General features: G+C 40.2%; 1 protein-coding gene across 5 annotated transcripts in view; it reads right to left on the bottom strand.

Moving 5' to 3' along the window:
• CNKSR2 (connector enhancer of kinase suppressor of Ras 2) overlaps positions 1-13,098 on the bottom strand; it is a 368,883-nt gene that overhangs the window by 193,305 nt on the left and 162,480 nt on the right. For all 5 annotated transcript variants that reach the window (XM_039540992.1, XM_039540999.1, XM_039540984.1 and 2 more), the window contains exon 6: positions 1,981-2,100. In XM_039540992.1, coding sequence (XP_039396926.1) covers positions 1,981-2,100 — 120 coding nt within the window. The remainder of the gene's footprint in view (positions 1-1,980; positions 2,101-13,098) is intronic.

Genomic DNA, 13,098 nt, shown 5'->3' with positions numbered 1-13,098 from the left:
AAGGTCTTGTTAGGTCAAGAAGTCATCAAGTTCCTTATGCAATTAAGTGGTGAAAGGCCCTCCAGGTGCAGTCCACTATCAACTACAAGACCTTTCATAACTTGTGGAACTGACAAGTTGGGAACCAGGTCAGTGCTAATGACAATAAATCAGAATAAATCAGAACGTGTTGGATACATCTTAAAAACTCCACAAAATGCTGCAGCATTCATACAAAACATCAGAAAAGGGTTTAACAAGGATAATCAGTTATTAGGATTACCATTTTATGCAACTCAAAAGTTTGCTAGGCACCTCACACAACATGGTCCCTGCTCCAAAGAACTTACAGACTAGAAGACATGACTCAAAAAACTGGCAACAAATCAGTGGCATGAGGACAAGGGGAGGAAGGGGAAGAAAGAAGACATAGTAACAAAATAATGCACAGCTAAAGCTTGTACACAGCACGGTTAAGTCTTTCCCCCACCATTAAAAATACACACAATTATCACTATTTGTATTACCATAGTGCCTAAAGGTCCTATCTGAGATCACGGCCCCATTGTGCTGGGTGTACAAATGCATATTAAGAGACAGTCCTTGCTATGATGTGCTTACACTCTACACAGACAGAATAGACTCAAGGTTGTGGGGGACACAGAAGTACAAGGAGGGGAGGTAATTTGCCCAGGGTCATGGCAGAGCTGGAAATAGAACCACAAAAATAATTTTGCTTTAAAAGAAAACTACTGGTTGACTCACTTCTTGTCAGAATTATGAGAAAAGAGGGCCATAAGGAGGGATCTGAATGAGGAAAGAGTGCTGGAAAACCAGCACAACCATGGGACAGGCCTTGCATCAAACACGGAGAGAGCTCCAGAAAGATGGGACAGAAAAAAGTGAGAATGTCCCTTGCCAGTGGAAATGGGATAAAGAGAAGGGATAAGCAGGCAGCAGAGTAAGAGAACAGGATGACAAATTGGTAAGGTGGAGTCCATGGAGAGCTGAAAACGTGAAGGGCAATTTTAAATGGATTCTGACATGAAAAGAAAGCCAGTGAAATAAACAAAAGGATGGGGTAATATTTACCAATTAAAACTAAAATTCCTTAATTTTCATTGCTGTTTTTCTGAATCATTATTTCTAGGTACCTGGGCATAACAAAAGTTGCCAAAAGATTAAAATGAAATAAACAATAAAAATCACTAACCCAATAAATAACTCATGGAATGGGAGCACAGCAGTACAGATACTACACAAGTAAATAGACCATGGATGTGTGTAGGCAGCAAAAGAGGGTGTAAAAGCAATTTCTCAAGAAAATTATTAATTGAATTCCGAACACCTTCTGGTGTCCCAGAGGTAGATAGATGGCATTGTTATTCATAATGTCAAATGTCATTTCTCCAATTGTAATCAGTGTTGTTTCTTTTACGCAATGGTTGCTATCTGCATGCGTAATCCAAGCAGCAGTGGTCAACTCATGAGCGACACTCAAGGGATTGCTATGTTGGTCTTTTACAGCCATCTGATTAAGCATGTTGACTTCTTGCAATACAATTTAAGAATCTACTTTTCTCCTGGGAATTGCTGTAGAGTCCTTGAATAAGTTACAAAAGTGTTTTATTTCTAAGCGGGAGATGTTATGAAGCAAATTCCAGAATTTGACAGTTTTGTGCATAATTTCACCCAAACTTCATGGCCAGGGTTTAGGTATTAATTTAAATCTCCCCCAGATTTCAAGATCCTAGAATAGTCTAAAATATTGATGTTAACTGATGAGAATTACTTTCCATTTCTTTCTATTCACTACATTTTGATACAACAGTTATTCATGTGAAAGACCCATAACATTAGACCATCTGTGTGAAAAATCAAACTAAATAAACATTTTTTAAAAAAGAAGTGGCCTTGTCCCTATCTCCCAGTATAGATCTTATTTACAGAATTAACTCTCTCATCTTGGACAACTGTTTTGATTAACTGCGTACTTCTTACCAGCCCTTCACTTGGTTTTATGTTTGTTAGCTGGATCACTTCAAGGTGAGCAGACTGCGAAACGAGAGGATCAGATGAGAGAGAGATAATGTGGTCACAGACGCCAGAGAGAGTTTTACACTAGAAGAAAAATAAAAGGAAAACTACAGTAAATATACCATGATTATTTAAACAGTTTTCTTCCCAATAAAAAACATTTAAAAGAACTAGCATTCTTAACTTATACAACTAAATTACATTCTTGAGTCTTTCTTCCCATAAAGTTATCTGGTATAAGGCAAACACAGATGAAAGACTACTACAGACCACTCACAATGCTACTGAGTTCAATTATAGTTCATTCTTTGAAAAGCAAATTCAGATTGTCTAGGAAGCTAGGATCAATCATCCTCATTTTACAGTCATATAAAAATACAAAATGGGAACTTTGTGTATTTAAAGTATTTGAAGTTTTCTACTACTATGAAATTAATTGTATTGGTCCCCCAAAATATTTTAATTTTTACTATACAATGATATTTGTGTGGGTTTTTGCTTTGTTTTTTAAAGTCAAAGATCACCAGAGTTAAGCCTTGATCCCACATCAATGGACACTGCATTTTTGTGGAATTCTGCTGAAGTCAATTGATTCCATGCTAGTAAATTCAAGTTCAGGATCAGGGATTTCTACCAGAAAGAGTTAAAATAAAATTGGGGAGAGGGAATATATTTGGAATGAAGTATTTAAAAGTTTCAGCAGAGAAGATACATGTAATTACCTCATATCCTTGAGTCACTACTGTGGCCTATAATGAATAAATCTCTTAGCCTGCACAATTATAGTTAGCTTATCAAAACACAAAATTTGGTGGACAAAATTTAATTTCATCCTCACAGACAAAACTTCAATTAGCAATATAATACAGGACCCAATCTTTGTAGTGGGACAAAACTGGCACAACATCAGAAGAGAAAACACAAACTCAAACACTTTTGCCTCAACATGAGAAAAAAAAAATTCAAGTGTGCATTCTCTCCCCACTCCCTATCATTAAACCCACTGCACCAGTGTCTTAATGTTCAGATGCACAGTATTTGCATGGAATATAGTCTTCTCACCTGTTTTTAAAGGTGGTGAGTACTGACTGACTTCAGCGGAGGTTGCAGGTGCTCAGACACATGAAAATCAAGTCATTAACAATCATGGACAACTCACATTAGTGCTGAAGGCTGTTTTGTATTTCTTACAAAATTTTCCCCAAAAGTGAATTTATATAAAATGCAGCAATTCCAAAAGTATTTATTGATACAATCCATGGCAAAAAGGGCCCACTGTGATTATCTGTCTGACTTCCTGTATAACAGAGGCCATACAATGGTCAGTGATGGACAATCCACCACAACCTTTGGTAAATGGTTCCAATAATTAATTACTCTCACCATTAAAAATTTACACCTTGGAGTCAAGAAGTTGAAGCCTACAACAGATAAGCATGTTCATAATGGGGCTATATCTTAGACCTGCTACCCCTGACAGTGTTTCTTTTCTGCAAAACTAAAATAAATAAAAAATACTGGAGGTTTCTAAAAGCCTATAATTATAGTGTAGGTATTTTATACCTCCCCCACCATGATTTTCTCTTGCCTGAGGATAGTAAGTAGTGGTAATTTCTTTTTTGTGCTTCTTTTATATTTTTGGAGCTCGTAATTTTGGAAAGCTTCAAAGCTTTGCCTGGAATGCCTTATTGGTGGCCAGAACTTTGGGTTTCACAACTCAGATTTCCTATGAGAGTGTACTGTTCGCACACTGAATGATGACAACATTCTTTTGGTCACAGCACTGTGGTAACTGAAGAACTAATCAAGAACCAGTGTAATTGTCCTCATATTCAAAAGGACTAAAGCTAATCAGACTGCTCAAATAAGTGAAATGCCTCACTTGCTCACAGTATCAGTCACTCTTTCAAGTAGCAATTAGTGCATTATAATCAAAATGAATCCACATAAATGTTAACTTCTCTTCGTGAGTCTATAGAAGTACCTGTAGAAACCTGTATAAATGATATGCATCAAACTAACCTTTCCTTGTCAAATTCACAGTTGTAATTTCAAACCACTAAATAATCACCTGATGTAAAAGGTGAAATAAACCCAGAGTAATAGATGAAAAACAAACAAAACAGTATAACAGCAAATGTGATAATATGGCAGGATCCTAAATCTTAACCCCTGAATTTTCCCTATTTTTATCACTTGTAGGCAGCAGGGACCTTGGTTTAGCATATTGATGGCATATTTTATTGAACTCTAATGTTTCAGTCTCTTTATAACAAGAGTAGATAGGGAAACCATTTCCACCCTGATTTGTGATAATTTGCACAGCAGGAGCAAGAAAATTAGCAGTTGAAAATGAAACTAGTATTTCTTCCAGAGTTTAACTGATGCTATATTTCCAAAATAATTGCAAATCAGTATCAAATCACTGGTAGCGGACTTACAGAAAAGAAATACAATTTTAGGGCCTGATTCTATAAACACATAAGAATTGAGTCAATTAACTCGTATGTGTCAGTGTTTGCTAGACTGGACCAACAAAGCATTTTGAATAATGTACACACAAACTATTCTTACAACAAATATTTTCCATAGGGTTTTAAACACCAAATCATACAAATACCTTGCAACACAGGAGATGCATAGGAGAAAAAACCATAGGAGTGGCATGTCTCATTTAAAATATGCATTTACAAAACACAGAACATGCTCACCCACAGGGCTGGCCCACTACATTTTGGCACCTGAGGCGGGAGCTCAAATGACGCCCCTATGCCCCCTCACTTGGGCCAAAACTTTGAAAGGTCTCAATTCTGCCTTCTTCCTGTTCTACTCCTCTCATGGTTCTGCTCTGCTATCTACCCCAACAAAGGAGAACTAACAACTTAAAATGCCTTGTTCAAAAATTTTAAGTAACACTTAACTTTCAAATGCCTGAACAGCAAATGTAACTTTTCTTGTCTGCATAGTAAACACTGGTATTTTTATCTGTTTGAATAATCAAAGTGGTGCTTTCTGTGCCTTCTTGGTTGCAAAGATTTGAACTGCTTCCTATGTAGGTCCACAGTCTGAGCCAGCTCATGCTCTATCGCAGGGGTCGGCAACCTCTAGCACGCGGCTCACCAGAGTAAGCACCCTGGCGGGCCAGGTCAGTTTGTTTACCTGCCATGTCGGCAGGTTCAGCCGACTGCAGCCCCCACTGGCCACGGTTCGCTGTCCCAGGCCAATGGGGGTGTCGGGAAGCAGTGCGGGCCGAAGGATGTGCTGGCCGCAGCTTCCCGCCACCCCCATTGGCCTGGGATGGCGAACCACGGCCAGCGGGAGCCGCAATCGGCGGAACCTGCCGACGTTGCAGGTAAACAAACTGGCCCGGCCCACCAGGGTGCTTACCCTGGAGAGCCGTGTGCCAGAGGTTGCCGACCCCTGTTCTATTGAGATGGTTGCAAAGCCGACAGCCTCTCCTGTGTCATTGTGGAGCGTAGATGTGCTTCAGTATGGAGAAGTGGGTGGTTTTCTTATTTGTGCACATATATTCCAGAACAGCCTTTGGAGTTGATCCTGCTGAAATGTATCTTGAAAGGGCTTTCAGTTCATCATCTAAATCACTCGCATTAATATCACGTGTCATCATGTGTCAACACTGTCTCTAGTGCCTGCATTGCTAGTGTAGGTCTTCTTCAGGTATAGTGAGGAGTTTTGGAATATCATACCACATCTCAAATATATTGCTGTATTCCTTGAGCTGCATGAAACGTTCTTCAGCTGACTGTATTGCACAATCTAGCACCTAGTTAAAGAATTCAACTTTGAATTGTTGTTTGGGGTCTCTTATGGGATTATCCTGTGCCTCGTAATCAAAATGTCTTCTTTGGTTTCAGAGTGGTAGCCATGTTAGTCTGTATCAGCAAAAAGAACGAGGACTACTTGTGGCACCTTAGAGACTAAAACATTTATTTGAGCATAAGCTTTCGTGGGCTAAAACCCACTTCATCGGATGCATGCAGTGGAAAATACAGTAGGAAGGATATATATACACAAAGGACATGAAAAAATGGGTGTTGCCATACTAACTATAACAAGAGTAATCAATTAAGTTGGGCTGTTATCAGCAGGAGGAAATAAAACGTTTGTAGTGATAATCAGGATGGCCCATTTCAAACAGTTGACAAGAAGGTGTCTACATTGGCCAAACCGGACAGTCTCTACACAAAAGAATAAATGGACACAAAACAGAAGTCAAGAATTATAACATTCAAAAACCAGTCGGAGAACACTTCAACCTCCCTGGTCACTCAATTACAGACCTCAAAGTCACAATACTCCAACAAAAAAAACTTCAGAACCAGACTCCAATGAGACACTGCAGAATTAGACTTAATTTGCAAACTGGACACCATTAAATTAGGCTTGAATAAAGATTTGGAGTGGATGGGTCATTACGCAAAGTAAAACCTATTTCCCCATTCTATTTTTTCCCCAACTGTTACTCACGCCTTCTTGTCCTGTTGGAAACAGGCCATCCTGATTATCACTACAAATGTTTTTTTTTTCCTCCTGCTAATAGCCCACCTTAATTGATTACTCTCATTATAGTTAGTATGGCAACACCAATTTTTTCAACTCTTGTATTCTTGAATGGGTGGGAAAATAGCTTCAGTGTGAAGTTCCTCTGCCAACTTCTGTGCACTCTTCAGAATGGTTTGAAATCCCTCCTCTGACTGGTAAGACTTCTAGTATGACTTTGCTTTGTCCAGTTGTTCCATTGCTCCAGATATATCAAGGTCAACACTTCGGAGTCTCTTGCTTACAACATTTATTTCAAACGGTATGTCATGCCACAATACTACGCCACACAGAAATTTGAAGTTATGTATGTTTCTGGTGATTCCATTTCCTTTTTTTTTGTTTGTTTTTTATGAGGACACCTCCTTCCTCAAGATGTCTCCTCAGTGAAAGGATTCAGAGAATGTCTTCCTCCTCTGTGTTATACTGAAACTGTCATTTGTTTTTACTCACAGACAGGAAGAACTAATGTCTTGTTGTAATGTTCCTTTTTTACTCTTAAGAGGTTTTGGTTGTTTGCAGTTCTCTCTGATAGATTTCCATTGAAAGTCTTGATATTGAGCAAGGTTTAAGAACTGACCTTGCATTGCATCTCTGGCTAAACATTCCAGTCATTCAAAACAAAATGAGGTACCTCAGAGTGGAAAAAGCAATTCATCAAGCCTTTGAAGCCTTCTGTCATAACTCATAACTTAAGCAAGCTGTGAAATGTGTTTCAGGTAGGAAGAGCAGTGTTTTTATTTTTAAACGAGGGTGTAAAAATAAAAAATAATTCTTAGAAGGACATTTAAAAATGATTTTCTAAAAGATTTTTCTGCAGAACTAGCTTTTATGCTGACATTGAGAGTATATGAGTATCAGAGGGGTAGTCGTGTTAGTCTGGATCTGTAAAAGCAGCAAAGAGTCCTGTGGCACCTTATAGACTAACAGAAGTTTTGGAGCATGAGCTTTCGTGGGTGAATACCCACTTCGTTGGATGCATGGGTATATGAGCACATCCTATAGAGCAAATCCTGCAGTATCTGAGTTCCTAACACTGTAGTAACTAGCGGTAAAATTTTCAGAAGCGTCTTAGCGACTTAGGAACTTAAGTCCCATTGACTTTCAGTGGGATTTAGAAGCCTAAGATATATCTATAGTGCAATCAAAATTGTGACTGCAACACAGGCAGGAGTACCCATGCCCTTCCTTTACGTCTAGCTAGCACATTTAAAAACAATTGTGAAAACATGGCAGCAATGGCTTCAGCATGGGCTGTAGAAGCCTGCTTTGTCCCCCTGGGTAAGAACTCACACTGCTAGCCTATGCTGAAGCCCATGCTGCCGCCTCTTCACTGCTATTTTTAGCTGTGCTAGTTAAATGAAAACTAGCATGGGTGTGCCTACCCAACCTGCAATTGCACCCTTAGGGTATGTCTACACTGCACGCTTGTTTCAGCAGGGTGTAGTGTACACGCCACATAGCCCCCTAGCATAGGTATAAAGTGTAGCTGGTGAGGCACAACTTACGCAGGAAGAAACATGCCTGAAGGATGGGGGTATGTAAGTAAGTACATACCCATCACACTCTCTGCTCACCCAAGCAGTGCCTCCCTGTTTACACGGATTTTATTTTTTAAAGCCGTCTACCATCCCACTGCCTCCCCACTGCTGGAGTCCTCCCCCTTCACAGGAGAGGCTCTCCCAGCAGGGAAAGGCTCTGGCAGGGGGAAATAGCTCTACCAGCTCATCACTGCTGGAGCATCTCCCCTCTACAGGGAAAGGCTCCGGCAGGAGAGAGGCAGCTTGAAAAGGCTCTGGCAGGGGGAAGGCAGCTGGGTGATGCTCCCCACTGCCAAATCCATTCCCCTGATACAAGTGAAAGGCTCTGGACCCCTTTCTCCTCCACAGTGAAAGGCTCTGGTAGCAGGGAACTGCTGAAGCTGTCCATGCTGCTTCCCCTCTGCCAGAGCCTTTCCCTGACATGTGTAGCTACACCACTGCAATGTAGTCAAAGCCTGTTTTTAATTGCAGCATGCAGCTACATGAACACTACATGCCACTACCTAGTGACTCGGGCATTTTTTAAAATGGGACTTAAGCACTTTTTAAAAAAATCCTAAATGTCTGTATGTAACAGGATCAGCCACCTTCTGAGCCACCCCTCATGGCCGGAGGTAGCTCTTCAGCACCCTGCCTCAATTTCCTCTCTCAGAAAACCCAATACCATTATGCAAACTCTCCTCTCTCAATTCCACCCCACCTTGGGGCTGGTTTATTATTAAAATATCATGCAAGATGATCCATAACAAAAGCCTCAACGTAAAATCCATTTATTACCCCCAATGCAAATAGTCATCAAGATCATCCAACATGTCATCCTTCAATGTTCCAGGTACAAGCACCTTCAGCCCTGCCTGGACTCTCTGTTGGTCCTCTTTTGTCCTTCTGGCTCTGATAGTCACCCCAGCTGGACTGCAATCTTGCTCTTCCCAGTGGGAACCCCCACAGCCTTTCTGATGGGAGCAAACCAATCTCCATACCCCTCTCACTGTTCCTCTAGGTCCAGCTCTCTGGCCCCGCTTGCTCCCCGCTTTCAGCCCTCTCTGGCCATTGGATCCGGCTCTCTGGCTTGGACACACCAGCCAGCAAACCCCTCTCGCTACTCTCCTGCCTTCAGTCTTCTACCATGAACCATAAAGTGCCTAGCTGCTCTCATCTCCTACTCAATCTCCTGCTCCCATGAAGCCCAGACTCCTGGGTCTCTTCTGCCCAATTAACTAGCCAAACTGGAGTGTGCTGATGAGTGCACTGACCCGGCTCCCTCTTAAAGGGCCACTGTCACCCTGAGACACTGTAAAATAACACGCTAACTAATAATAATACAGAATAAGCCTTTGCTATACAATTCACTTAGCATTATTCTAGGTAGCATCTCCTGTTCAGTGTATGGAAGTTTTCATCCAGAATCTTATCTCAAATCAGAGGACAGGGTCTACTGTATTTTAGTTCACAATAAAAGGGGTTTTAATTTATCTGTTTCTAAGATGAAGTCACAGCTTAATGTAAGGAAAAATGATCATCCAGAAACCTCTTTTACCTCCTCAAATTCAAACCTCCTCCTCCTCACCCTTCTGGTTCTATAAATTCTTCCCAGTCCTTTCTCCTTATTGCTCTTTTCATCTCATTTTCACACTCAGCTTTGCACACTCTTTTATGCTGTCTCCTGCCTCTGGAACAGCCACCCACTTTTCATCTATTAAGTCCCTTTCTCCCCTCCTAAAGAGCTATTTCCCCTCCTCTACATACACAATAAGCCTCTCTCTTTGGTCTTCTCATCTAACATGTCCTCACACACTCCCTCCACCTTGAATAGTCACCTTTTCATTTTTGCCCAAGTTACGCAGTGAACTCTTTGGGAAAGGGACCATATCACCATTCTATATTTTGCAAAACAGCAGATCCAGGACATTTTTGGTAATATGTAACCTCTGAATACATATCTGGTCTAGTCATCCTACAATTTTCAGTTGCCTTGTATTTCTGGTAAGCCCTATTTTCCTCACTAACACTGCCAAGAGATACAGCAAAGGAACAACCAACCACCCTTGACTAACTGAATCATTAAACTTAGCAAGCATTGAAGGAGAAAGTTATTTGCATCAGGTATACATTGAGTCTGATGGGAGAGTTACCTGCTCAGTCTAAGGCTACTATGCTTCTCAGAAAGAAAAAGGATATGATTAATCCATTTGTTGCCAATTATTAGATGGCACAAAGGCAACTTTGGCAGCAGAACACACCTATTTCGGTTTTGTTTATTCCTTGTTGTGGGATAATTTTGCTCTCACTATAAGAGTTGCCAGAAGTAAAATTCATCCCTCTTTTATTGAAAGCAAGCACAGCATGGTGTAAGGAAAGTAACCATTTGATACGTATATTATACAGTTGGAATCTTAACCTTTTCAAAATTCCTGAAAAATTAGGGACTTCATAAGAACAGATGAAGAATTGAAGGAAAGACAATTATGTATGTAAAAAAATTCACCAAGTACATATGAACATTAAAACTAATAAAAGAATGTTGTATCAAAACGCATATAAGCTATTTCATAGGCAAAAGAACTGAAACACTGGACTGAGGGTTATATTAATATTAGATTAGAATAATGAAACAAAAAACTGAGAGATTAAATTGAAGTATATTCAAGATGACTTATCTAGATTTATGCAGTTTAAGTTTCTATCCCTTTGCAAATATAAACTTCCAAATGTGAACTGAAATACTGCTGTTCATTTGAGCCTTCATATACCTACAAACTACTTTCCTTGGACAACCTGGTGGCTCAGTGTCTCATGAAGAGCTTTAGTTTTTAAGATCAACAACTCCACACAAAAGACTGCTTTTTGCTCAATGAAACTACTAATGGCACTGATGTAATACATTTTCAGAACCTTAAGATGGCAGCCTTTTAAAGATCTGTTATACATCAGTGTGTGTTAATATGAGAGCCAGTTAGAAATACTGGCAGAAAACAAAAAGCCACACTAAAATGGAAATGAAAAATTTCCGTGAATCATTTACCTCATTTTCTGATTAGCTCTACTTAATACGACATTACAAAAAAAAAAAAATAAAAGACACCAAGCATTCATAGACTGGAAAGGGTCAATAAGATGGTGTTATAACCACTGAATCCTTAAAGAGGATCCCTCGAGAAATAGTTATTTTAGATAATGAGATATAATTATAATGTTGTCTACCTAGTAATTAAAGAATAGCTTGGTCCAATAAACAAACTTCATAAAAAACAATGTTTTGTTTCACCATGGAACCTTCTCCAATATATTTTGTTGCTGGAGGGTATGAATTACTGAATGATAAATTGGAAAGTATATGTTGTATTTACTTGCTCTTTTGTTTTCATGTATGTTTGTAAAACACTCATCAGACTGATGACACTAAGTGTTTTGGTTTGTCAGTTTGTTTTTACATTGAATTGCATACATGACAAATCATTGCTTTAATACTAGAGAGCAAAATGAGAATGAATAATACTCTTGGCCAACCATCTCCTAAAGACCTTCAGAATGAAAATAAACTTAAAAGATTCTGCCTGATCCTGCCTTACTGGTCAATTATTTTTTGCTGTTCTTAGAAAATCTCTGACTCCTCTTGTAAATGTATACTGAAAATACATACATATATAAACTTTTAATGGTGTACCTTACCCAACTGTTACAGGCCCAGTTGATTATATACAATTTAGTCATTCTTAATTACAAATACTTCTTTCTAGGCCAAAACATACTACCTGTCTAGCTACCTTTCACAACTTATTACATTTTTCTGTTAGGTTTTTAAACAATTATCTTTACCATGTTTATTATGGTAATACCTAGGGGCAAAATAACAGATCTCCATTGTCCTAGGCACTGTACAAACAGAGAATAAGAGGCAGTGCCTGCCCCAAAGAGTTTACAATCTAAATAGGGCAAGGGATATGGGCAGAACTTATAAGCAAGCAGAACAATACAATGGCAGCAAACATCACTTAAATGCCATGATTTTTTTGGTTTGTTACTAAAAATATTTTTGTTGGGGGGTTATATAAGGAGGGTATTAGCTAAATGGAAAGACTCACAGACTCATCAACTTTAAGGTCAGAAAGGACCATCATGATCATCTAGTCTGACTTCATGCACATTGCAGGCCACCCCTGAACCTCACCCACCCACCCCTGAAATAGACTCCTAACCTCTGAGTTACTGAAGTCCTCAAATCATGGTTTAAATATTTCAAGTTACAGAGAATTCACAATTTACACTAGTTTAAACCTGAAAGTGACCCATGCCCCATGCTGCACAGGGAGGCAAAAAACTCCCCAGGTCTCGGCCAATCTGACCTGGGGGAAAATTCCTTCCCGATCCCAAGACAAAGGGAGGGAGGGAGCAGGAAGCCATGAAGGATGGAGCAGGCACAGTTGGAGCAAAGAGGCGGTCAGCAAGGGGACAGAATGCTCAGGGTGTAAACTGCAGAGAACATTCTGATGATATCATCAGTGTCCCTCAGGCCTGGTCTACACACTAATGGGGGGTCGAACTGAGTGCGCCATCATTCAGCAATGAAATGTGTGGCGGGGCGAACTACCCCTAGTTCGAACCGAACGTCAGGCAGCCGCCGCGAAACCGAACTCCTCCACTCCAGGGCTCCACTCTGCAGCTGCCACTCCAGCTGCGAGTTCGTGTACGGGCGAACGAACGCTTTGAACTATCGCGACTAGATATCAGGCCGAGTAGTGGTTTGAAACTCGGAACTCAACGCGTACGCCCCGACCGCGTAAAGACTGTCCCTCAGTCCCTGCTTGAAATGCTTTATGCAGCTACTGTGCTGGCTTCAGTGTCTGACTGGCTCCTCCCTTTGTGCTACCTTAATTCATCCACCTGATGCATATGCATTATGATACTGGTTTTAACTACGTGATCTCATACTGTTTTTTCCAGAGGACCCCTCTCTCATTTAGTGCAAACGATGAATACTGCT

Source organism: Mauremys reevesii, linkage group 1, assembly GCF_016161935.1.
Source record: "Mauremys reevesii isolate NIE-2019 linkage group 1, ASM1616193v1, whole genome shotgun sequence".
In the NCBI taxonomy this organism is placed as follows: Eukaryota; Metazoa; Chordata; order Testudines; family Geoemydidae; genus Mauremys; species Mauremys reevesii.
The sequence above is the reverse complement of the archived record's forward strand: the minus strand, read 5'-3'. Positions and strand labels throughout refer to the sequence as shown.